Raw genomic sequence first — 27899 nt, forward strand, 5'->3', positions numbered from 1 at the left:
TAAAATGAACAGGATATTTGGACAAACACTAGAATATTGTTCCCCACATTTGAATCCAAACTTGAGTTTCTTCTGATACTGTTGTCATTTCAAGCACCTGACTCTTTTCTCTGGTGTCGATCACAGCAAAAGCATAAAGTCAGATGCAGAATTGTCTGCACTGGCTTGTAGTCAATGTGAAATAAGCACACATTCAGGGTCAGGTGTTCTTGTTAAATTTTGATTTCAGACACAAGGTGTGTCTCAATTTGGGGGCTGCATCCTTCCAAGGCTGCTTTTAAAGACCAATTGCATCACACTGTAAAGGCCTTTTCCAATGCGGCTGACAAATGTGATTTACTTTCCCCTGGCAACCACCTGTAGATGCCCTATACACTACTTTTAGTGTTGCATTTTAGGATACTTTGAGTGCACTAAATAATGGATAGACCTACACACTCACAATTTTTACACTACTAAATCATGGTAAACACTATACAGTGCACTATATTTTGTGTATGGAATTTAGAGGACTGTACAGTACTTTTTTCAGAGGACAGGATTAGAGGGAGATGCAGCATAAGGTGAACGTAGCGGTGACAAAGGCCAAACAAAGAGCATATGAGGACTTGTATGTTAGGTTGGACACTAAAGAGGGAGAGGTGGATTTGTACAGGTTGGACAGACAAAGAGATGGAGATGGGAAGGATGTGCAGCAGGTTAGTGTGATTAAAGATAAGGATGGAAATGTATTGACAGGTGCCAGGAGTGTGATGGGAAGTTGGAAGGAGAACTTTGAAGAGTTGATGAACGAGGAAAATGAAAGAGAATGGAGAGAAGAAGAGGTGCTTGTGGCACAGGAAGGTAGACTGGTCATCCACCAATCCCACAGTTTATGGTTCAATCTCCGGCTCTTCCGGCCACATGTCGAAGTGTCCTTGAGCAAGACACTGAACCCTAACTTAGTTACTCCCGGTCAGTGTTGGCCAGCTGCATAGCAGCTCCCCCATATGTGTAAGAGTTTGTGTGTGATTGTGAGTTTAAACAGGTGAATGAGAAGCAGTGTAAAAGTGCTTTGAGTGCCAATATAAAAGTGCTATATAAGTGTGGAGCAGGAAGTAGCAAAGATTAGTAAGAGTGAAGTGAGGAGGAAATTGAAGATGATGAAGATTAGAAAGGCAGTTGGTCCTGATGACAAACCTGTGGAGGTATGGAAGTGTCTAGGAGAGGTGGCAGTAGAGTTTCTGACTAGTTTGTTTAACAAGATCTTGGAGAGTGAGAGGATGCTGAGGACTGGAGGAAAAGTGTACTGGTGCTGATTTTTAAGAACAAGGGAGATGTGCAGAGCTGTGGCAACTACAGAGGAATAAAGCTGATGAGCCAAACAATGAAGTTGTGGGAAAAGTAGTGGAAGCTCGGCTAAGAGCAGAGGTGAACATTTGTGAGCAGCAATATGGTTTCATGCCTAGAAAGAGAACAACAGATGCAGTATTTGCTTTGAGGATGCTGATGGAGAAGTACAGAGAAGGTCAGAGGGAGTTGTATTGTGTCTTCGTAGATGTAGAGAAAGCGTATGACAGGTTGCCGAGAAAGGAGCTGTGGTATTGTATGAGGACGTCTGGAGCGGCAGAGAAGTATGTTAGAGTGGTGCAGGACATGTATGAGAGCTGTAAGACAGTGGTGAGGTGCTGTAGGTGTGACAGAGGAGTTCAAGGTGCAGGTGGGTCTGCATCAAGGATCAGCTCTGAGCCCCTTCTTGTTTGCTCTGGTGATGGACAGACTGACAGATGAGGTTAGACAGGAATCTCCATGGACTATGATGTTTGCAGATGACATTGTGATTTGTAGTGAGAGCAGGGAGCAGGTGGAGGAAAATCTAGAGAGGTGGAGGTCTGCTCTGGAAAACAGAGGAATGAAGCTTAGCCGCAGTAAGACAGAATACATGTGTGTGAATGAGAGGGACCATGTCTAGATGAAGACCAAAGAGGAGATTTATGGATGTAGTGAGAGAGGACATGAAGTTAGTTGGTGTGAGAGAAGAGGATGCAGAGGACAGGGTTAGATGGAGGCACATGATTCGCTGTGGCGACCTCGGGAACAGCAGAAAGGAAAAGAAGAAGACTGTGAGTAGGGGATGATTTCAGACACAGCCATTGACACTGTTGTTAGAGCTTAGCTAGTTAGTCTGGTTGTTTGTAATGTTACATGAGTGAAAAACAGGTCTTAACGACATGTCAAGCATTAATTTTGTTACTAGCAGTTATGTTATCCAAAACACATCTCTAAGGCTGGATGGTGCTACATTTAATAAAATTTAGCAAAGCACAATTAAGGGTAAAGTAGATTTGAGAGAAATGCCACAGTTGCCCCCCCAATAAAAATGTTAATGCAGCTTTAAGGAGTCTTTTTTACAAAGCCATAACCTTTTTTTCTTAAAATTGGTTTGGAACTCATTATGCTTAATTTATGAATTAATTTAATTTCTAAAGAATAAGTTTGGAAGTTTGTTGCCATGTTATACTGTAAAAATAGAACATAAATTAAGAAAAATGTCTTCACCAGTGTGGACATTATACGAGCATTTACAGATAAAGCGGACCAAATTCCCCTCCTGCAAATCACTGCACCGCCTCGTCCATCTTTCCAACCATCTGCGTGTCAGCCTGCACTGCAACCGAACCCCATTTTCCTCTGGCTATTTTTATTATTGTTGTCATTGGTAAACACCCCACATCTGTCTCCAAAAGCGATGCTTCCATTGGTTTAACAGATTGTCTGTCGCGATACTTCCGCCCGTTTGGCTGCTTCTCATTGGCTGAAGCTCCTCTTTTTTTTCCTCTTCTTTACGGCGGTGGGTCGGAGCCGCTGTGTCCCCGGTCTGGCACGTTCCTAGCCAAATTCTCCACGGTGTAAAATTGGACTCCCCCTTTTTTCATATAACTATAAAATTCCCCCTCTTCAATTCCCCGTAACCGCTTACACGTTTGGGCTTTAACATACACTTTCAAATCTCTACCAGATACCTCAGAAGATGGCGGTGGTAAGCGGGATGTCAGGGTCGGCGGTAGCCCGGCTGGAGGGCCGAGAATTCGAGTATCTGATGAAGAAAAGATCAGTGACCATCGGCCGGAACTCCTCGCAGGGCTCGGTGGACGTTAGTATAGGACACTCCAGCTTCATCTCTCGGCGGCACCTCGAAATATTCACTGCGGGAGAGGACAGGACGGGCACGGGGGAGTTCTATCTCCGATGTCTAGGAAAAAACGGGGTGTTTGTTGATGGGGTGTTTCAGAGAAGAGGGGCTCCACCTCTCCAGCTTCCACGAATGTAAGATTGATATCGCTGAATTGCGTGAACTAAAGAAAAACCCCTGCGCATTTATGGGTTTCTTGTGTTGTTATTGTTTTTGTTATCCCGCAACGGGGTTGCACGTGTTGTTTCAAGCAGCAGCAAGCCTGATACGTGCTAACGTTACTCGTATGTATGGCGATAACGTCACATGAAAACTCCTTTCCCGATCCCCTTAAGTAATAATTATGCTGCTGATGGGCAAATAAAACATGTTTAACGTGTCCCGTCTGCAAACCGTTTGACTATTTTGATTTATTTGGCAAACATGTAGTCCACCGGGTAGACGTGAGCGAGACGTCAGCCAGTAATGCTTTTAACGTTAGCAACGAATCGGTGCACTTAAAGCCCAAGTTACTACTCAGTAATGTGGAATCGAGCCTTAGAGTTGTTTATTGTTGTTTGCTACACGCAGAACGGTCCCTGCAAATTCAGTATTATGTTAGCAACCTTACGGGTTTTCCCAAAGTTTGCATTCACTGACAACGAAGTAAGGGATGTGAAAATGCAATTGTACTACAATTTTGATTCGTTTTTTTTTTTTTTTAAAACAAGAGAAGTTTTAATTTGGGGCTAATGCCGAAGTGTTTGCATGCCACCTACATGCTAGCAGCACGGAGACATGGCTGATCAATTCAGCTTCTGACCTGCTGTAAACACAGACTGCACTGCATATTTTGAAAGAGCTTAGGGAGGAATGATTGTTAAATACTTGCTAAAGCCGAATATTCACATGTGGTGTGACAGTGGCAGCTATGATGGTTAAGTGCTGTTGTTAACTTGGTTTAGCTCAGTGTTAACTTGGCCTCACATTCTCCGTTGGTATGTTTACAGTAACGTTACTCTGCTAGTTTGTCTGTAGTTTTCATTCCCCAAAAGTCATATTTGCTGGTTTTGTCTGTAGCTCATTTAAACTTTGCTAATGTTTGGGAAGGACTGTTACAACGCCATTATAATAATTAATTATAAAGTGTCAGCAGCTGGTCCAAATATACCTTATTAATAATAAATAAGACATGTTAGACATGGTCCCTTACATAATAGTTATGCTAGATGTCCATATTTAATCTTGGTCCTCTTTCAGTTATGCATACTGCTTGTTGTCAGGCAGAAGGCTTATCTGTATCATTTAATTGCTACCCAAATTACATTCATTATTTATCAGAACTGCACTTCCACTAATTTTTATTGCTCTTATTTTTTTTTTCTATTTTTATTTTACTTTACTATACAGCATTTATTGTGGACGGCAAGGTAAGAATTTCATTGTGCAGGGAAACATGCTTTCTGTCTGTGCACATGACAATATACACTTCGAATCCTTGAATGTTGACAAATGCTAACTGTATGTAAATAGATTTATAGACATTGAAGACACATACTTCATGTTTTTTTTGTTTTTGCTTGTCTTTTGTCCTCAGGTGTTGTTTTCGTTTCCCCAGCACAAGTATAAAGATAACGTTCACAGCCCTGTCCAGTGACAAGAAGGAGCCAAGGAACGTGCCGGAATCACCGGTCAAGCCCGTCCAACCCCAAATTTCCCCACTGACCATAAACATTCCTGACAACATTGCCCACCTCATGAGCCCATTGCCTTCACCCACTGGAACCATCAGGTGAAAGTGGTCATGTTTTGTATAACCTTCAAACATGGTGTCTTCTACTGTTTTACAGCGTTGTCTAAAAAAATGTTGGTTTTCTTATCATTGCTCCAGAAATTTACAGTAAAGTTTTGTTGTCTGTTTTACAGTGCAGCAAACTCCTGTCCATCAAGTCCGCGGGGAGCGGGACTATCTAGCTACAGGACAGGCCGCGTCCTGGCCACTGACCTTATAGGAGACAATTCCCAATCAGAAAATGACAAGGAGGCATCGGGTGAGGACAGCCCAAAGGTAGGAGCAAGACAAGTCCAGGGCTGACTGAGAAGTGGGTTAAATATGGATGTGTCTTTTCTGTTCAATTCATTGAAGTAGATGTAGGCAACAGACTTCAGAGAAATCCCCATGGATTGACAGTAGATGGACACTGTGAACGTCATTGGTTACTCATTGAAGTCTAAAAATTGCACGTTCACAACAGCACAGATTTACAGAGTACAGATCCTGGTGAGTCTGTGTGTTTGTGTCCAGCGTGTGAACATTCTAAAGAAAGAAAACATGACTTGAGCCTTTTTTTGCATTTTGTTAACACAACAAACTTCCTCCCAGTAGCACATAAGTTATGTAGAACTTTGTTTTCACAGGATGACTCCAAACCTCCGTATTCTTATGCACAACTAATAGTCCAAGCGATCACCATGGCCCAGGATAAACAGCTAACACTGAACGGAATATACACCCACATCACTAAGAATTATCCCTACTACAGAACAGCTGATAAAGGCTGGCAGGTCAGTGCTTTATGTTACTCATGTCTCTTGTTAAATGCCAGTGCCATTGTAGGATTGGTTAAATATTCACTATGCAGACTTGCTCATCTTGAACCTTCAAGCTAGGGTTAGTGTTAAAAGTTGTGTGCAAAAACTGCACATAACTTGAAAAACATGTTCATAGCTGAAACAAAAGAGAATATTTTCCAGTGTAAAATTTGATTGGATGGGCAAAAGAGGATTTATCAGCTTAAGTTGTTCAGGGAGGTTAGTAAGAAGCTAGCTACCTGACAACATGTAATGACAATCTGCCCATTTAGAGATGTGCAGGGCTGTTTATAACTATAATGTAACAGTAGATGAAAAACAGCATTTCTACTAATAATTAGACTAAAGCTTGTAATGTTAAATAAGGCTAATGCCAGCTGACATCTCATGATGCGATACAAAGTGTGAGGGTCTGGCTGCTGTGATACACACTCTGGAGTTGCAGCTTGAATTAGAGTTTTCATTTTAGCTAAATATAAAATTGGTTATTACACTACTTGTAATGAAAAAGAGGAACTGGTGTCTAGCTAGCAACTTTCCGCAACTAATGTTATCACCAAAATGTGTTTGGCATTGTAGTAAGTCTGGGTTGTAGTGTTTGTCTATTATATATTAGTTTTTAATGCATAATGTTTATAGTAGTTTATTGTAGTTTTATAGTAGTTTAATGCTAACCAGCCAGCTAATACTATGACTCATCAAAACTCCCTTTTCATTTATAAAAAAAGAAATCAACCCAATTAACTCTGGCTTTTCTTTTTGCTTTTGCAAGCAAAGCAGCAAATTGACAATTATTGCTGTGATTTTCAGATTCAGATTGATTGAAATACCGGCAACATTTTGCTGTATTAAACTGAGTAAAATGAACCAAACGTTCGAACCAGAAATTATCACAGGACTCATACGTCGTCACTTAACAAGCACATTGGTTACTTTTACAACTATGTGGAAAAGAAACACACTGTGAAGATTCAGCAAACTTAGCTGTTCCAAACCAAAGAGCGGTAGTGCAACAACACTTGCTAATACAAATGCTGTGACCCACTCTTGGTACTTGTACAGCTTACGCCTGCCTTGTATTCATTGCTGTTTTAGAACTCAATCCGCCACAACCTGTCCCTGAACCGGTACTTCATTAAGGTGGCCCGCTCTCAGGAGGAGCCAGGCAAAGGCTCATTCTGGAGGATTGATCCTGCCTCTGAAGGCAAGCTGATAGAACAAGCCTTCAGGAAGCGTAGGCCACGTGGAGTGCCCTGCTTCAGGACCCCTGTGGGACCTCTTTCCTCCAGGTTATAATTGTAATTTTAAAGGCACATTTTTAGTTGTTTTTTTTTTTTTTTATTTTACTGCTTCTTCCTGGCCCTGACCCATCACGTGTTACTTCTCCTTGTGTAGGAGTGCTCCCGCTTCTCCCAACCACACAGGGACGCTGTCTGCCCACTCCAGTGGGGTCCAGACCCCAGACAGTCTGTCCAGAGAGGGGTCTCCAGTGCCCATGGAGCCAGAACCGACCCCTCATCCAGCCCCCACCCAAACCTCTACCCAGCCAAAACTTGCTGTTATCCAAGAGGCCCGCTTTACACAGAACTCCCCTGGTAACCTATTGCAAGTTTTTGTCTCTTGTTAACAGATATGATTTGATATTCGGAAAATTCGGTGGCCATGCTAAGCACTGTTTCCCCACTTTAAACCATTTTTGTGTTAGTGTGGAGTTACAGAAGTTGTGTAGACAGTGACGGTAACCTGTCCCTTGCTTGCTGCCAGGCTCCCCGCTCAACAACCAGCCAGTATTGATTGCTGTGCAGCGCCAGATGCCTCAAACTACCATGAAGCCTGTGACCTACGCCATGGCGACACCAGCCATTGTAACAACGTCGGTTAGCTCCCCCCCCGTCATGCAGACAGTGCACGTTGTTCACCAGATCCCAGCAGTCACCATGACTACCGCTGGTGGACAGTCTGCTTCTACAGTGAGCCCAGAACCTCAGGAGAACGGTGGTGCAGAACACCAAGAGAACAAAGGTGAGAGCAGATTCATGTTGTTGTATAAGTATAAGTGCATTAAGTTTTACGCAAGTTTCTCTCTTTGTGCAGTGAATGTAGAGTCAGTGCCAACCATCACAGCATCGTCTATAGGTGGAGTCAGCCGAATCATCCAGAGCTCTCAGGCTACTCCCCTGACAACAGTTACTATCGTGCAACAAGCCCCTCTCGGTCAACACCAGCTCCCAGTAAAGGCTATCACACAAAATGGGACCCATCTGCTCCCAATTGGTACTGCTGCTAACACAGGTGACAGACACATCCATACAACCCGTATAAACTACTTACGATTAAAGTATGTTTATGCATTTGCATTTAGTACTTAGAGGGATTCTGTGGAGTTTTCCAGTTATTAACACAAATTATATTTACTGTAAATTTAGTTAGATATGTTAGTTTTGATTAATTTGTTTCTTTCTTTTTGAACTGTGAAAAATGCCTAAAAAGAAGTTTAGTCCTCTACTGTCACTTAAGCCTCTTTGGAGTTAGAACAGTATTTTAAAGCCACTTTACACGTGCAATTGAATCCTGAAATTCTCTGGACTTTATCTGGAGGCGGTATATGTGAGAATGCAAATGTCTTGAGCGAGACGCTTGAGAGATTGCAAACCCCCATTGCTGGATATATGGGAGCCTGTGCAAGGAGCTCGCTGTTCTGTCCTGAATTGACAGAGGATTTAAAGCAAGCAAATCATAGCGTTAATGACCTTTCTATCAGTCGATTGCCACGGAATGTTTCTTGGTTTTTTAGATGCACGGCTCCAATGTTCTAGAAACAAAAATGTTATAAAGACCCTGCAAGTGTGAGATTGTAGTTAACAGTCTTGAGTAGTGGTCCCTGCTGCAGCTGATGATGAACTACAGGTGCTTCAGTGCTCATAGCAGCTTTCTACAAATTATATACAACTAGAAACTTGACTACTTGACAGACAGGGATTCAATTGGTGTTATGTTTAAAATTAGAAGCCGGTCTTAATGAAATTAAACAAAAGCCATAAGTTTTTTACTAAAATGATGAAAAGAAGGGTAATTTCAAAATCTTAAGTTCCTAACTTATTGGCACATGTCTCTTGAACGACGTTAGCCCTTTCTACATGGTATATTGTTCAAGCTCATCCAAATTGCATTGTTTTCGAGCATGGACATCAACCCTGTGGCCCTGCTACAGATTCTGTATAGGATTGAGATCTGGGCCCCAGGAACTTGATTTTGGTGTCCTTGAAAAAGTTTTGGACCAACTTGGATGTGTGCTTTGGGTCCTTTTCTTGCTGGAATACTCAGCCGCAGCCTAAAGCTAGACTGGGATATCGCTTTACATTATCACCTAACATGATATGAATCCATGCATCCATGTGCCCGAAGCAGAAAACACCCCCACAGCATTATGCTGCATCACCACGTTTAACTGTGGGAACTATGTTTCTAGGGTTGAAAAGGTCTCTGCTTCTTAAACAAAGGCAGTATCCATGTGCCCAAATAGCAAAATTCACTGTGGTTTCACACTGACAAATCTTAGTCTCAAAGACAAGACAGTTATGGAACATTTGTAACACTTAGGCCATGAACAGCTATCAACAATATTATGTTTTGTGTTTAATGAAAACATTAATATCAGACTGATGCTCTGAATTTCCCATTGCATTGGCAGTGCAATCAAATATTAATGTGAGTTTTAGGTTTCAGATGAAGTGTAGCATTAAATTCTTCGTAAGCTTGTGTGTCACATTACCCAGCTGACTTAGGAACCGGTCACAGTGAACGGTAAAGTCCAGCCTTCAACTGTCTCATTCATTTTCTTACTTCAGACTCCATACAGTGGGCCTAAAAAAACCCAAAACTCTTTCTTCCAGCTGCTGCAAACCCTCTCCACCTCCTGGCAACTCACGCCTCGGCTTCAGCTTCCCTCCCCACCAAAAGGCAGAATGGAGAACTGCCAGGCCAATCGGAGTCAAAGAGAGTGAAAACCGAAGAGGAAGAGAAGGGCGAAGCCACAGCAGTAGCCACTAACAACAATGGCACCAGTGCGAGAGCTGGAGAGGGAGGGGTCAGTGAACAGGTCGGTGACAAGTAGCCCCACACCACCTCGATCTGCACACTAACCCCCGCTCTCCTGTACACACTGAGCCTAACACCTTCAACACGCTCGCCCCCTCCATTCTACCTGGTTATAGTCTTAACGTCAAGGTGCCAAAAAGAGAAGACAAGTGGAAACACAGACAGAACTACACAATGTGCAAAACCCTCCTCCTTTACCCCCCCCCCCACCCCCCACCCCCAATCCTCCTCCTCTTTGAGACCATGAAACACGATGCAAAAACTAAAGACCAAATTAAAAATGTAATTTTAAGAGTTGCTGATGACTGTGAAACCCCGACGTTTGAGACCCAGATGGCAAGAAGCAGCACAGCAAGAGAGAAATACCTATGTTTAAGGAAAAGAAATTTAAAGAATGACTTCTTTGGCAAGTGAGAAGTCCTGAACGTCCCCAAAGACAGAAAGGAGCCTCATCCTGGTAGCATTGCAGACAAGCACTTAACTGGGTTGGCTAGAATAACCGCAACCAAGTGAAATCACCAGTAGTGTATTCCGCCACAGGAAGTGTGTGTACGTACGTGTGGACATCCCCATTTTCGGCAGCTAGCCTTGACGTCGACCTACCTAACCCAGTCGTGAGTAGATATGCAGTATTCTGTTGTACAAGTGTATCTGTGGATCTTCTTTGAGTGTTTCTCCGTTTCCTAAGGCACAGATACTATCTAGTAATAACTAAGAAAACTAAAAGCTATAAGTGGGCTCTTTAAGAACATTTAAACATCACAACATGATATTTTGGGAAAAAGATTTTGTTTTTGTATGTGGACTATTTGTTCAGTGAAATGAATGTAAAAAAATTATTATTTTTTTGCCTTTTAAAGAAAACACTATGGAGTGGATGGTCTTTTTTTCTGCTCACTCATGCAAATGAAATTTCTTTTATCATTGTACATTGAAAGATTTTTTTTTTTTTTCATATTTCACAAATATTCTACAAGATAAAAAATATATTCCCATACGTATTTGACCATATGCTTGATCGAGCTTGCATGTTATGGATCTAGAGACAATGTACTTGAGCAGATTTATCTGAATATGGAACTGAAGAAAATTTAGACTGAATCTACACTAAACGATTCTGACCAGTGCTGCACTTAACATTTTTTTTTCCCCTTTCCTATTTTTCTTTTTTGGTGTATGTTTTATTTGCTGTTCTTTTCCCCCTGTCATCATTGGCTGTGTTTGTTACTTTGTGTTGAAGTTGGCAGTCTCTCTCTCTTTGCTTAATTATTTTATTCTGTTCAGGCTATTAAAAAGTCTATTCAGATTGTATTCTATGTTACATCAGGAAAAACAAGTGATAGGTGTTTATTTTGCTTCAGTGGGTAAATGCATTTTTTTATAAATTTATTTAAAACACATAACCTTTTAGTTTGTATTTCTTTGAGTAAAAGGCATTGTTTGCTGGGCAAATGCAAATCTGTGTGAAGGATTTTGTTTTTTTGTTTTGTGCATCTTCGGCAATGCTACAGAGGGTCATGTGGTTGAAGAGTTAACATCTGGAATGAAGGTAGAGTTTTGGAAATAAGTTTAAGTGGCTTCTGTGACCATTCCACACCATTGGGTCGGGCTGTTCTAGGAAGTCTTACCACATGGATGGAAAAGCTTTCTTTGAGCATGCGTATCTTCAAGGAAAGAAACAGCTGGACTCACTCATTTCGAGTGCTGAAGTGTTCAGCGTGCTTCCGACAACCTTGGTATCAAGAGTCCCCAAAGGCACCAGTGTGGTGCTTCCTTCTACGCAGAACTATCATAGCATTGCTGTCATAGTACAAAGCACCGTGTATCCAAGTGCTGATGTTTGCATGCTAATATGCTTACAATGATGGAGGCAAGTGGCACAAAACCCCACACACACCTGGAAGCCTCCACAATTATGTCCTTTAGTTGGTGAAAGAGCTCGGCATGTGCCTCCCAGAAGCCTATTGATATGTTTTGTTTTTTCGTTTTTAATATTTTATAAAGTATTGGTGTTACACTCCAAAATCCAGTCTTCAAAGGATGAGATCCCTGAATTGAGACATCTACCGTGTGCACTGCACTGCAGGGAAGCTTGTCCTGTCAGTAGCATCTTCCAACCTTTAGCCACCTTTAATGGCTACATTGTTCTTTTATGTTACGTTGTTAGCATGCAAACATTTGACCAAATGATGGGACACGATGAAAGGTGTGTGTAACAAGGTATTCTGAAGCTGTCCTTCCAACAGCTGTTGAGACATTTCACCTAGACTCAATGATCAAGGTCAACTGTGACTCAGGAGGAAGAGATGTCCACTAACAAACCAACCAGGACTGTTGGTTTGTTAATATCGAAGTGTCCTTGATTAGGACACTGAATCCGATGAGTTGTTCCCAGTGACTGCACGTCAGTGTTGGTGCCAAATGTGCCATCAAATCCTGTGATAGATATTGAGGTACATTACAGAATTTGAAACTTAGGCCAGCAGCCTGAATTTTAGGCTGGAAAGGATAAAATACTACTACAAAGTAAGGTTTGATAATAACATACTGATTAACAGTCTGATTAGTACAGAAGTATGTGGTGAGATAAAGAGTCACAATAATTTAGCATTTAATTCTACCAGAGAGAATAGAATGACTGCAGCAAGTGTGATTGTACAATGTTGTTTCAAGCAGGCTAAACCTTTACGAGGCAAAGAAACAAAGCTAGTGAGGCATGTTTTCATGTCCTCACAGTAAGGCAATTTTTATGTTGCTTAGACTTTAGCCATCCAGCCTTTGTCAATTAATGGACAAATTTAATGAATTCTCTATTCAGTGTAATGGGTGATGCTACACTAAGGTATGAACAGTAGAAAAAAAGCATGAACAAGCCCATAAGGTAGAACTGTAAAAGCAGATGATAGATTTAATTCAGATTTCAGTGCATGTTTTACAATCATCTTGAGTGTGTCAGAAACAAGTTGGCTTTTCATGTTTGTGCAGCACCCCCCCTTTTCAGTCCGGGACCACCAAGTGCTCTGTGTATCCAGTGATACCTGCAGATGTACAATCTGGTGCGGAAAGCAACACAAAGAAAAATGTGTTTTTGCACTATATCAACAACAAAAAAAAAAACCTGTTGAGTAAAATAAGAAATAACAAATCTGACATTAATGCACATGTTCCACTGCGATGCATCCTCAATGAACTCATATTCTGTTTATGGCAACAAGGTTCAACAAAGCATTTCAGATTCCCTGATTTGCCTTATCTGGAATTGTCAACGCTGGTAAGGAGGAGCAGTTAAGAGAGATACACTGACACGAGACTTAAACATTCCCATATGCAAGTGGGTGCAAAAACGTGCATCTCCTTAATTAGAAATGGCAGAAAGAGTAGATTTTTTTCTTATCATAATATTTAGTGCACATTCACATATGTTCATTAGAAATTCATTTTTAATAAGCGGTATGTAGACTTTTCCAGCAATATAATTTTTTTTAAATTTTACTTTTTTACACTTCTTGGCCACTTTGTTACTTGTAATGGTGGAAGAACATTTGTACGAGCTGAATTTGCATTATTATGATGTTAGTTACATTTGCATTCCCCTACATGCCATTTCATTGTAAAGGGATGCAAAATGATCCCTAACATCATAATGCATTATTCACCTGGTACAAATGTTCTTTCATCATCACATATAACAAAAATGACCAAAGAATATACAATATAACGTTACAGTAAAAATGCTCGTTGCAAAAGTTTGCATCCACCTCCAAAAATCTAAACTTAAATTTGTGATGAAGATTAGTACTAGCTGAATGCATTAAATGTGTTGATTTAAAAAAAATAATAAAATTGTTTTGTTCTTTTTGCCATTTCAAAAAAAAAGGGGATGCAAACGATTGCACCCAGCTGTTGCTGTGACTGGAGTCGCACTGGCCAATGACAAGTATATAAAGAAAAGTATTAATCATGTATTAGAGGTTTCTGGTTGAGTCAAGTTAGGATATAAATGTGTTAATATTAACATGAAGTGCATTATTAAACCAAGTTCAAAATATTTGCATTTTTACAGTTGAACCCAGCCTTTACGTAGAAATCCAACAGTCTCCTTAATATGTTTTAGTGAATTAAGATGAAAACTGTGTGGGTTTGGCTTGTAAGCTTTTCTGTTGAGCTAGGAATGTAACTCTCTAAGAAATAGTTTTGGGGGAACCCTTTAGTGAACGTGTTGCTGAGAGCTGGATAAGAAGATCAACACAGTTTCATGTGTAGGTAAAAACAGCAAAAACTCAACTTTCACAAGCTTTTAAAAACAATTGGGGGGGAACATATAAAGAAGAAAAAAAGAATGAAACCAAAATGTTCATTTGCTTTTTTGTTGTTGTTGCTACTATTCCGTACAGTTCAATGTAGTTTAAAGTTCAGTCTGGCGAGCGAATATAAGAAATCATAATACTAAGTAGTGACATTTCACAATGCAGGATCAGAGTCTGTCTTAGATGTTTCTATAAAGGCAGAGGTGGAGAAAAACTGTTCCTTCATTCTGATCCTGCCTTGCAAATACCTAATATGGTACACTGGGTATATACACATACACATACATGTATATATGACAACAGTAATATGTGCACATATACAGCTTTGCTCCAGTCTCAGAGGCACTCCCTATACTTAGGTTAGGTGATGGTACATGACAAAAATCTCTATTTTCAATCTATCCAACTATCAGAATCATCTGTGTGATTAAAAATAGCCATCCTTTGTAAATTCCTCGGAAGACATCTTAAAAAGCGGCATCTGACCATTTCAAAAAATACGTTTCCCACTTCTGTCTTGTGTTTGGTTTGGGAGTAAAGTCGGCGTCCGTGTCCCTTTTTCTAGATACGATCCTCATGAGTCCCTCTTGGTGATTCCTTCTGTCCATATTTGCTGTGAGGGTTTCCCCCCTCCCAGAAGTCTGTGCTTCTTTCTCTTTGTCTTCCCATCATCTGATGCTCCTTCACAGAGTCTGTCAAGATATGGAGAAGACCTACAAGGGACCTCTCCTGCCTTGTTCAAAAGAAAAAAGAAGTAGGGAAAAAAAAAAAATAACAGGCTGCATAATAGCAATTCTGCAGAAATGTGGGGGGTGTCAAGGTGGTCAAGGGTCATATTTTCTCATCAGTCATCTCAAGGAACTGTGCGTAGACATCTCTTGAACACTCCCCTTTCTGGTTGAACAGGAACTTGTAGTAGCTGCCGTCAGCACAAATGGCTGCAAGGGAAAGTGAGAAAGTGGGACCCACACGGTAAGCAAATAGAAATGTGACTGGGCTGTAGCTTAGGAAGAATGTACAGTATGCAAAAATAAGTTTACACAAAGCAATGCACCAAACATAAAAGAGAATGCAATAAATTAGAAAACAAACACCAGAGGCCTGCACCACAAAGAAAGTTCAGTATATTTTGGAGTTATCTGGCTATACTGAGCCTCACACTGAGTACATTTACGTGGACTTACGTAACCAGGTTACAGTCGGCTTTCTCTCGAAATCTGATTTCCAGGTTTCTTAAGTGCACGTAAAAACATTCATCCACTGTCCTTGATAAGCAGTAACACAAAGCTGATTAGCAACCGGCTCTGTGAAGTCTGGGTTTTCTGGTTTGGGCTAAGAGCATGGTCATGTGAAAGAACCAAGAACCAACAACCAAGAATGAAGTACTTAATATAACAGGAGATGAATGTACGGGACCTGCAGGAAATGTTTACTGCAAGCAAATGTGATATTCTGCAGGGTGAGCTGTAAGTAATATAACCATACGAGAATAGAGTAAAAAAAACTAGACCTAATTTGTTATTATTGACGTATGGCTAAGAATATACTTTGCATACATTTTTGCAAAATTATTGTAACGGCCCAACTAAATGTTTTTCTTTGTCTAATACAGAAACCATTTTGTGAATAACTCAATGATGCACATAAAAGAAAAAAATATGACTGTCTTCTGCCATAACAGAGGACAGAGGGACAACTGATTAGATATTTATTATTAAAATAATCCAATTATGCAATTATCAATTGCACTGGAACTCATCAACACATCATCCAGACTTTACCCTTCGAGTCCTCTAGTACAATGTCTGTATGATGTGTGTGAGTTTGTGTGTGTAGCACGCTGCTCTGTCACAAACTGTTGGGTGGATTAAAGGTCATTGAATGTCATTTAAATTCAGCTGTCGTTGTAGTAAAGTGGTACAAATTTCTTATTATTAGATGCATGAGTTTTTTTACCATGTGCCTTTGAGTTTCACACTTTTTACTTTGGCTTTTTCTCCTTCTGGGTTTTATGTGTGAAAGGCCAAAGGATGAATTTTCTTAACATTTTCCGGAGTTCATGTGTAAAACATGCTTTACACAGTTGTTAAATATCAGTCCTCGTATGAGTCCTCGTTAACAACAACACATTAACAAGCTGAAGCTGTTACCGAAGCAGCAAAGAACGTGTCAGAAGCAGAACAATAACATCGACTGACATGTTACAGTAATATTACAGGGTTTTAATGACTCATTTAATGTCACATCAAAATTCAACACCAACAGCAGCACAATGGTGACTGATGTGATCCCAAGTTTTTGAACGTCTTATCTAATGTGGATGCTAAGGACAAAAACTTGGCAGCGTTACAACAAAGCTGAATCATGAAGTAAATATTCATGCTCACAGTTTTCTTCCAATGTACAAAAGTTTCCACAAACAGAAACACAACAACCATCCCACTAAAGTAAATGTTACCCACCGTGAGCAACTTGGGTTCAGGACACTTCGACAGGTAGCCGGGAGCGGGGATTGAACCACTGACCCTGTGGTCCATGGTAAACTGCCTTACCAACTGAGCTACAGCCGCCCTGTAACCTCACAAAACTGGTATTACCTTGACAAACCGTAATAACCGGGTGGCACCTGAACACCACAGCTAACAGCTAACAGCAACATACAACAGCAAGCATTACCATTTCCAATGTCCTGTTAGTGTGTTCTTTAGAAATTCGATACATTTGATAACCATGTGATGGTGTGTGGTCGACGTATGATCAAAAACAAAGCTCAACTATCACAACCACAGACCAAGCTGACACAAAAGAAAAAAGGAAAATAGAAAACCAGTTGCAGTTGGACAATCTTACTTGTCCAACAGTTGCAGTTGGACAATCTTACTTGTCCAACTGCAAGAACACCCAACAATTTGAATCCTGCAGGGATGAATTAATACCCCAGTCTTCTGATAAAAGTACTGTTGTGCTTCTAGTCGGACTTGCGTGACATTAAAAGTGAGACAGCTTTGTGATATTGCAATGTGAGCTAAGCCGAATATAATAATATCCCTTCACTTCGTGGTGCAGGACCCTGGTCACTTATGACCATGTAACTGATCTCTTTAAAATGGTTTGAGATTGAGTGTGAAATAAGCCAAAGCTCGGAAAGAAAAACACCACTGTCCTTTAAAAGCACTGAACCCTAAAGGATATTGTTTGTACCATACACATAATTGCATAATGTTTTGTTGGTATAGGATAATCCATACAGATGCTTTTAGCAACAAAATTCATTTGTACATAAAAATTACATCTTTGATCAAATTAAATCAGATTTAAAAGTTAACATAATTCTGACTTTGAGTATAAATTACACATGTTGATAACCACACCACCAGTCATCAATGAGGCTAATAGCACATTTGTGTTAGTAAGATTATTTAATAAACTTATTTATGAATAAATTTCCCCACATTGCATTTTGTTTTTTAACAATTTTCGATAGAACAGATGAGGAAGAACCCGTGTGTGTAGCACCACTTTGACTTTCTTAGTGCCCATTTATCATGGGCCATACGGTAACAGGAGCATTAACACTGCGGTGTCCTGGAATGCTGTGTGTGAAATCATCATCACAAACTAAACTTACCTATGACGGCGTTGGGCTCTGTTCCAAAAGCACACACACAGGGAGAACCTGATGGGACCTGGAACTTGGAGAAGCTCCACTTAGAACTGAAGTATTTGGGAAGAAAGCTGGCTGATGCCAAGCTGCAGACATGAGGGACACACAACCAGGCCACAGAAAATCGAATTTACTTTGATCTATCAACACCGTCTTTGTGTGTAATTATTGTCAGGCCCCTCCCACATTTTGCGAAGTAGCTTTAACTTAAATGAATGCAATTAACATTTGCACACTTAACCCAATAACCCACCCATCACCTTTTCAAACTTTGGATCTCATTTACGGCACAGAACATAAAGCCGCTGATTCACTGAATATGGGCAGCTGGGAAAGCGTCCATCCATATAAGCAAGACAGCATGGCTCACTAAACAGAGTGTCTAAAGACAATGCTTAATAGGAATTAATAAAGTTTTTTAACCTGCTTTATTTACCCTAAAACTGGGGATGGTGACTCTATGATTAGTGCTATTTTTGCGTTCAATGCCTCCAAGGGAACGAGAAATTGCATTAGACATCAGATATTGAGGTAATCCAAAGACGAATGTAGGCAAAGAGACAATGGAGGCACCTTGAGGACAACGTAACTCATAACATGGGTTGTGATCCTGTGGTTGCAGCCTTTCAGTCCACAGTGAGGACAAACAGTTTTGTTGCAAAGACTAGACCCTAGTAATGCTGGACTTGGTGGTGCCAAAAAGTCTAACCTAAAGGTTCAGTATGTGGAGTCGGTGTGTGGATATATTTGACTTCTGTGGAACAACAACTAAAAAAACTTTACACAGTTTAATTGCTTGGCACAATGCAATAAAACGCACACCTAGAGAAGCCTTTCGAATGAAATGTCGTCAGCAATCTCAAATAAATCCAGTTGTCAGAAAGCAGAAAATTTGGGAAATATGGAATAATGTTTAGAAAACAGTACTGCCAGTTACAATACTTCTGTACTATTTTCCAGAATAACACCAAGTCTCTTGCATTCGTCACAGCAGTGAGCTAGGTTTAGCATTTCAGTTTTAATAAACGGCAGATCTCTAACACCTAAATGAAATGATGTGTGCAAAATGGGAATAGGTCAAAAAACTCTTACATTCCATTTGTACTTTAAATGATTATATCATGCAGCAGAAAGCTTTCTGCAGAAACTGACCTCGACTGCTTGTTCCTCTTGGGATCCTCAGCAGCAAAGATGTGCACTGTGCCATGGTCACTGGACACACAAATGAGGGATGCATCCTGGTTGAAATTAATGCTGGAGAGGGCAAACCAGATGAACATAGTGAGAACCAGAAAAGCTCAGTTATTCATCTAAAAAAAGATTTAAATAAATACTTAATGAGTGTGGAACTATGTTGCTCATTACACCTGTGGTTTCTTTTTTCAGCACAGTCCAAGTCGTTTTATTGAATAAATCAGTCCCTTTGATTGCTTTCCCTTCATTTCTCACATTCAAAATGGAGTCTTTTCTTTTTTTTTTTCTATCCATTTTAAACACAAATACAGTCTTCACAGGTAAAACCCACGGCAAAACCAAAAGCAGTCATTTAGTTAAATTACTGTTTGCTAAATCAATCTCACCAGACACAGCTGGGAAGTCACATGTTCCAATACTTGATCTGATAAAAAAAAAAAAAAAAAAAAGGTGCTATGTTTGATGTTGTTTAATATCCCAATTTAAATACCAAGAAGTAAAAGCTGAAATTCTGAACTTCGATCTTCCATCTTTATAGACAACAGGAGTAGAGGCAGTAAACCAGGACTTAAAACTGTGGCGTGACTGCCAATAACTCTGATGTAGAAATTGCACCCATCACCAGTTAATATCCTGGAGAGAGCAGGTTCCTCTGGTGAAGGTCGCATTTTTGACTCACTACAAAATGCAACAAAAGGACTGTTGCAGGCTGCTGTTAGCAGATAGTTGAGCAGCAATATGGCTCAACTCTTACCAGTAAATGTTGGCTGTCTGAGATCCTCGTCTCAGCTCCTGTATGAGCTGACCTGCAGATGTGTCGAAAATTCTTATAAGTGTCCCCTGTGGAAACACATCATTTTTAGGATTAGTCATCAGTGGTAACAACTAAAGACACAACTAAAGTGAAGAACAAGCATTTATATTCTCAGTTCGCATCAGTTCGAGCATTACATACCTTCTCTGACGCAGTAGCTATCCTTGTTCCCTGCAGGTTGAGAGCAATGCAGCAAAGCGCCCCCTCGTGAGCAGGGATGTCCACTGGGGGTTTCTCTGTATTAGCCAGGTCCACTATTTGCACATGGCCTGAATGAGTCCCAGGAAATGCCAACAGAGAATTGTTGCTGTTGGGACACAAAACGCACAGACCTGAGGAGAAACAGAGGAAGAGGAAAAATGTTGGAATTAAAACAAACAATCATTTTGTATTTTATTGTTTCAATGCTCTGCTAAAACCGTATCTACATTAATGTGTTCGAAATGCAGTATTTATTGCAAAAACAACATGTATTTCAGCTTGTTTCAGTGATCACCTCTGTCCACATTAAATCATTTAATTGTCCTCATACAAATATCACATTTAGGAGCCCAAAATGTGATATTTATTTCTCCACTATGGGAGTAAACACAGTACATAGGCCCACTGATTTACCAACCTTTGGGGTTGTAGCAGGTCTCAAAAACGTGCAGTTGATGAGGGTTGTGGGTAAACGTAAACACTTTGATCATTGAATCCAAGACCACCACAATCCTGGAACAGAGAACCAACAGTGAACTTTAAATTTAAATTTAAATTAGCATTCAGAGGACAGTGCTATAAATCTGGTATATTAGCAATGTCCAGGGTCCAAACTACCTGTGGTAGGCATGTAGCCTTCACAGACCACATAGATCACAAAGCCAAAATCAAATACTCTGGTCTACGAATGACTCCAAATTTATGCCACCAGTTGTTCTTGGATTTTGTAAGCAGCTCGGCAGCAATTAAAAATAAATAAATAAAGGAATTAATGAAGGGGAGCTAAACTAGCAGATAGCGAGCTAACACCACTAACAATATGAAACTTAAAAACCCAACTTTTTGTAAAAACTTATTAACAACCAGTGTTCTTTTAATGTTTTTATGGGTTTTTTTCCTTCAACTCCGAAGCCGTCATATACTCTTTTAAATGATGAGACGCAAAGAATCTTGGGATAGGTTGGCCCGAAAAGGATCCACCTGTTCGCATGAGCCTTCATTGCCAGGTGGCTACAAGAAAGAAGGCTGCAGTTGTTGGCTGCATTTGAAGAAGTCTTTGAAATAAAGGTGGTTAGTGCTATAGTTGTGGCACATTTGGTCTTCAAATGCTGTCCCTGAAAGATGCAAGCCCCACATCGAGACAGAGCTTTTTAGTGATTAAAAACAGAGGCAGCTCAGGTGAAAATAAAGGGGAAGATTAAGTTAGGATTCTAGACACTGGTGCATTGTGACTGCATGACTAAGTGGCATGACTCCAAGGCTCATTGTTACGGTACTTTGATTAAGCAGAGACTGATGCCTATAGCAACTGTTGTCTGACACAAAATTTATCTAAACAGCATGACTATCCCTGAGGAGGAACCTTAAATCTACTGACTCATGCACTGCACAACATTAACGTTACAACTGTCACAAATGATGAAATAAAGTCCACTACCACCTCAACAATGACAGAAGCTGGATAGTTGAACCATTATTTATAAAGCGGTTTTCACACCCATTTCTTTTTTACCTGTCACGTCGAAGCTTCACTGCTTTAACTTCTGTTGAGAACTCAATCTCAATAACGGTCTTCTTCTTTAGGTCATCCCATATCATCACTAAAGCAGCAAGGAAAACAAATATTCAGCCAAGTCTCAAAATGCTTCAGGTGTAGTATTTAATAGTTCCATGAAAGACTATTTTAATTTTATACAGTCATACCGGCTAAAGTTGGAAAGTATAATTGAAAGCCAGTAGGGAAGATATAATTATTTATTACTCCATCATATTTTCTTAGTACTTCCCAGCAGTTTACAACATGAAGCCATGATCTTTAACTGCTGTTCAAGGTGGTGGGGGACTGGAATGTATCCCAGCTGTCCACGGGCAAGAGGCGTTATACACCCTGGATAGGTTTCAGGTCTATCTCAGGGCCAACACAGAGGGATAGACACAGACAAACAACCATTCATGCTCGAGTACCCAGAGGAAACCAACCTAAGCACATGCAAACTCCTCAGAGAATGGCCACAGTATATAATACTAAGTCCTAATGGCTTTTCTAATATGACTATGATCTAGAGGTGTCAAACACTAGATAGATTAATCCATAAAATGTATTATAAGTTATTCAAAGTTTGCCCTAAAATATACTTTGGCTACGACTGTACAATGTTGGAAACTGACAGTATGAGGTTTTTCTTTCTGCAATACGTATTGCCAAGTAAAACATACAGGAATTTGCACTAGATGACTTAAATAGCTTAGTTTGGAGAAAAGATCATTCTAGAATTATGGGGTGATGTTTGTAGATGAAACACAACTAACCTATGGTCTGCACATATGAGGGAGAGCTGGTGGCTGACTGAAGAGTGTAGAGACACAAGGAGTAGGCAAAACACTTATGTTCACTGTGTCTGTTAATGACCCACACACACACTCACAAATGGATACATTCAATTGACTGTTCACTGAAAAAATGCGCATGTTTAATGAACAGAGCATTTCTAGAACATTCATGCACAACACTGGCTATGCAACTAATCTCATCACACCATAAACAAACAGGTGAGTGCTGTGAATCTTCTTCTGCAATCATTTTGGTTTAATACATTTGTTAACTCACACTAAAAGTACTGTACACAAAGTAAGTGCTTGAATAATAAGTGATCATAAATTTGATTTATTTTGTCTCACTGAAACTTGGTTGCAGCAGGAAGAATATGTCAGTTTAAATGAGTCAACCCCCCCCAAGTCATATTAATTATCATGTTCCTAGAAGCACAGGCTGAGGTGGAGGAGTTGCAGCAATCTTCCACTAAGGTTTATCAATAAACTCTAGACCTAAACAGAGTTATAACTCATTTGAGAGCCTTACTCTTAGCCTTTCACACCCAAATTGGTAAAATCAAAAACCAATATTATTTGTTATCGTGTACTGTCCTGCTTATTTGAGTTTTTGATTTAATTTTCTTATTTTCTAATTTGATATTGTGCCCTCTGTGATGCCAGAACAGCTTATTATTCATCATTAATAGAAGAAAACAAGAACAACGCCCGGTTTCTGTTCAGCACTGTAGCCAGGCTGACTAAGAGCCATAGTTCTGTTGAGTCTAGTTTTCCCTTAACTCTGAGCAGCAATGACTTCATGACTTTCTTTATGCATAAAATTGTAACTATTAGAGAAAGAATTCACCAGATCCTCCCCCACTGAAGTCATAGTATTTGGGCCCAAAAATCCCAGAGATATGATGTCCAACCATATTGTTAGTCTAGATGGCATAAGTCTGGCCTCCACTACTACTGCAAGGAACCTTGGAGTTATTTTTGACCAGGATTTGTCCTTTACCTCACATATAAAACAAATCTCTAGAACAGCCTTCTCCCATCTACGGAACATTGCCAAAATTAAGAGCATCCTGTCTCAGAGTGATGCCGAAAAACTGGTCCATGCATTTGTTACCTCTAGGTTGGACTACTGTAATTCCCTAAATGCCCCAGTAACTCCCTAAAGAGCCTGCAATTAATCCAAAATGCTGCAGTGAGAGTGCTGACTGGAACTAGCAAGAGAGATCATATTTCACCTTCACTAGCTTCTCTCCATTGGCTTCCCATTAAATGTAGAATAGAATTTAAAACCCTGCTTCTTACATATAAAGCTCTGAATGTTCAGGCTCCATCATATATAGAAGACCTCATAGCACCATATCATCCCAGTAGACCACTTCGATCCCAGAATACAGGCCTACTTGTGGTTCCCAGAATTTCCAAAGGTAGAATGGGAGGCAGAGCCTTTAGCTATCAAGCTCCTCTCCTGTGGAACCAGCTCCCAGTTCAGATTCGGGAAGCAGACACCTTCTCTACTTTTAAGTCTCGGCTTAAAACCTTCCTCTTTAATAAAGCATATAGTTAGTTATAATCATGCTGCTATAGGCTTAGACTGCTGGGGGACCCACCCCCCAATGCACTGAGCTCCTTTCCTCCTCTTGACCCTCTCTCCTCTCCTCTCACCCCGCAATTGTCACCACTGTATGACATTAACTCTGTGTGTTTTCTCCCGTAGTTGTCTTTGTCCTTCTCTGTCCCCCTCTCTCTGTCTCTTTCTGCAGGTGTCCCCGGCTTTGAAGCTGTGCGTTTCCAGCGTGCAGCTACTGGTCCTACCAACCTGTCAGATGTTTTGTTGTTGCTTTTTGTTGCCCTTTTTTTCCTCTCTCTCCACTTTCCACTCACCCCAACTAGTTAAGACAGATGGCCGTCCACCCTGAGCCTGGTTCTGCTGGAGGTTTCTTCTGTTAAGTTTTTCCTTTCCACTGTTGCCTATGGCTTGCTCAAGGTGGGAATTGTTAGTCTTGACTTTATCTGTAAAGTGCCCTGAGATGACTTTGTTGTGAACTGGCGCTATATAAATAAAGTTGAAATGAATTGCACACACCCACACACACACCCAAAACATACCTTTGTTAGTTGGATACTTGGGTTTCTTGCCTCCTCCCACCAGTGCTAGATAGTTACACCTAAACAGCATCTCCACGTGGCCAACCCCACCCTCCAAGAACTCTGGAAGTTTAAGACACTGGATGTTAAAATTAATAGTAACATGAATAACTGCTATGTGGATAAGAAAATGATGCACCGGAAATTTTAATTAAAAACAAAATTGCACACTGCTGCTTTTCACTAATGTTTATCAAAGTCCACTGACTCCCAAAAAAACAAGAAATCTTATTCATTTTACAAACTGAGACTGGCCTTTTATATGTACAGTGTGCAGAACCTCAAAAGGAAATAACCCCTATCAGCTGTAAAGACCTGCTTAGGAATCAGCACTGAAAAAATAAAGCCCTCAATTGGTTGTGTAAATGTGTACTTGTAAACTCTGGTACAGCAGTTAAATCAGTAAAGTTAGAGAAGTGACTCTTGAACAAGTCATGTGCGGATTCACATTTTTATCCAACTTTAGAGGAAGCCTCGCTTTTATATGGTTCCATATTTAAGGAATTGCAATTTTCTAACTCAAACGATTAAGCTTAATAAAATAGCTCAATACATTGCAATGTCACTGAGCGTTAACACTGAACAGTACTAATGCTACTAACAAAATGTCAAGTATTCCAACCATTTAAACCCTTTTACCTTGTTTCTCTTTCTCTTTGAGAGGATCTGTGTTGTACACACGAAATCCATTCTCCATTCCACACGCAAAGCATCCTGAAAAGACCCAAGAAGACAGAACAGCAATTTGTTAACAAACACAGATTAGATTAGGCAACTATTCAGTATATTTACAACAAGGTTACCGTCGACTTTCTTGTGAAAACTGATTTCTTAATTATCATCTAGACGGGAAAGCCAAAACCCGAGGTAAAAGTCAGAGAATCCCAATTTCTTTGCCATGTATTACAAGTAACCACGTTTCTTCAACTGTGCATGTGAATAACAAAGGCTGCAGAAAAGAACATGTGGCTGAGTGAAAGGTTGAATGAAAGAAGAGCTCATTAACAGAGCAATGTCGCCTTGTTCTTAAAACAAAGTGTGCCTGAAGTCAGACAGATATTTAACTAACACAAGTCCCCCCCCCCACAAAACAGAAAAGTCAGAAAGCAGAGTTTACTATCACTATAGCGGTAAAAATCTGTATGCCAAGCTTCCAAAAGAAATCAGCAATGGAGGAAAAATCAGCTTATTTTATGCTGCATGTAAACGTGGATTTCCAGTAACCAAGTCTCTTAAGTGCATGTAAACGCAGTCACTATTGTCAAATCAAGGGTTTGACATAAACACTGATAAGCAATTAGGAATCAAACAACACACACCAGCTTTACAGCAATGAACAGACACAGGGACACTGAGTAAAGTTCCTGTTATGCTCTATATTTTAATACCAACAACATCAACAGACAAAGCTGCGCAACTTCCATACTTCTTTGGAGAGCACACATTATTTCAGACTGACTGTTATGTTAATACAGCGATAGGAAACACCTCTTCAGCTGGGCAGATGTCTCAGAGGTATAAATTATGTTTTCAGTCCAAAGAATCTTTCAATATTTACCAACGGCGCTGAAATCGATCAATATTATGGCTATGTAAGGGCTATATGTCACACAGTTTCTCATCAGATGACCTTGCCTCTACAATCACCTGGCTGACACTTACCAGAGATTGGGATGGGTCGGACTACAATGTGAAGGAAAAGCAGTGGTATGGTATGTGGGAAAAGCATTGCAGGTGACTTTCTCTGCTGGTTGAGAGAATGGAAAAGACTGTAAATTTTGCAGCCTCGTATCAAGAAGGTCCCTAGTTTCCGGGTGTCCTCCCACAATCATCCATGTTACATTGATTGGCGACTCTAAATTATCCATACGTGGGAATGTAAGTATGAATGGTTGTCTGTCTGTGTATGTCTAAATTGGACCCTACTTCCTTGCCAATGAAAGCTGGGTTAGGCTCCAGGATAAGTGGTTACAGATAATGGATGGAATTTTAAAAAAAAGTATCTGCCAAATGACTATGTAAAAAATATTTTTCTTTGTTTATAGTTTTTGTTCAGTTCAGATATAGTGTAGAAAACAATAAGAAAATAAAAAATAAAACATTGAATGAAAAGGTGTCCACACTAATACTGTGCACAACACTAGTAAAGCCTTCAAAATGGTGACGGAGGTTCTTAGACTGCTACTTTGAGAGGTCACATGAGGTGATGGTCTTTAGGCACTTTGCCGTTAGAACGTTAACGTTACACTAAGTTCACACGACAATTTATCACCTGTAATTTAATTACATTATTCAGTCAGACCCTTGGCCAAGAAAAATAGCTCAGCTTAGCGGCCTGTTTGAAACTGTGGGTGTGAAGCCAATAATATTTTGTGTTAAAATGGGCTAACGGTGACTATGACATGTTAGTGATTAACAAATTATTATCCGTTTCTGAAAGCGGGTAGCAGAATAAAATAATCTAATTGGAAGTAGCTGACATTCCAAATAGTCAATTAAACGGTAATAACTGTTAAAGTTAGCTGATATAGATTTATGCAAGGTGTTCGTAGTTGTAGTAACGTTAGCCATTGCTCGGCTCATATGATGCTTAATGGAAATTATGCTAACATTAGCATATAAGCTAAGTTTTCCCACACTAGTGAACTAATATTTACTTCAGATCCTAACTGATATTTGAGCTAATTAGGCCAACTACGTTTTATATACATGTTTAGATATAACGTGATTACGCTTGTCACATCTACCCAACATTAGCTGGTTAGCTAACTTACCGTCAACTCTGTGCTATAGCGTTAAATTTAAAAAGCTACGCTAGCTTGTTAGCTAAGCCTATCATGAACTTAGCGTCCCATATTTCCTTTACTTTTTAGGTTTAACGCTAGATTAATATTGTAACAGTAACAGATCAACTTAAAAATGTAAAGAGTTGGTTTCAGAAAATGTCATAATGCAAGGTTAATTTAACAGGGGAAAACATCAGTTTAGGAACGTTAGCTTAGCATCCACGACACTGACAATTTGTATTTAGCAGGAAAAAAGATGACAGTGCCGTTTCTTACCGTGGTCCTGGTTAAATCCGGCATAAAGGAGCCCATTCCCATGAGGATTCGATGGCAATAAATTCATTATCCTGACAAATCTACCAAAAGCCAAATAACACTAACAAGTACCTAACGTTAACGCCAGCTAAACCCAACAGCTGTTCCCAGATGAGCTAATGCTAACCCTAGCTAGCATTCCTCCAGAGTCCACTGCCAGAGGAAAGGAACGACTGAGAGGTTCCTGCCTGGAGAGAGCTGACACCAGTCAACGTTCCATTAGGCCAAAGGGAATCTTTGCCTTGAACATGGTTGTTTGAACGGATATTTAAAGGTGAAATAATTTTATTGTCAGCTTCAT

The 27899-nt window shown here is 40.1% G+C and overlaps 2 protein-coding genes across 2 annotated transcripts; one reads left to right on the top strand and one right to left on the bottom strand.

Annotated features, from left to right (window-relative positions):
* The first annotated feature begins 2804 nt into the window (after nt 1–2804).
* Nucleotides 2805–12922, top strand: foxk2a (forkhead box K2a). The gene is made up of 9 exons (XM_067487379.1): nt 2805–3306; nt 4749–4943; nt 5078–5219; nt 5570–5716; nt 6839–7032; nt 7139–7338; nt 7508–7765; nt 7838–8035; nt 9637–12922. Exons 1-9 carry the CDS (start codon nt 3011–3013, stop codon nt 9855–9857), a joined length of 1851 nt encoding a protein of 616 aa, XP_067343480.1. The 5' UTR covers nt 2805–3010; the 3' UTR covers nt 9858–12922.
* Nucleotides 12719–27766, bottom strand: wdr45b (WD repeat domain 45B). The gene is made up of 10 exons (XM_067487380.1): nt 27560–27766; nt 25137–25211; nt 24459–24560; nt 21535–21622; nt 20440–20534; nt 19962–20152; nt 19761–19846; nt 18965–19066; nt 17777–17898; nt 12719–15086 (listed from the first exon to the last, which is right to left on the bottom strand). Exons 1-10 carry the CDS (start codon nt 27624–27626, stop codon nt 14980–14982), a joined length of 1035 nt encoding a protein of 344 aa, XP_067343481.1. The 5' UTR covers nt 27627–27766; the 3' UTR covers nt 12719–14979.
* Between the last annotated feature and the right edge of the window lie 133 nt (nt 27767–27899).

This window comes from Channa argus, chromosome 20 (assembly GCF_033026475.1).
Source record: "Channa argus isolate prfri chromosome 20, Channa argus male v1.0, whole genome shotgun sequence".
In the NCBI taxonomy this organism is placed as follows: domain Eukaryota; kingdom Metazoa; phylum Chordata; class Actinopteri; order Anabantiformes; family Channidae; genus Channa; species Channa argus.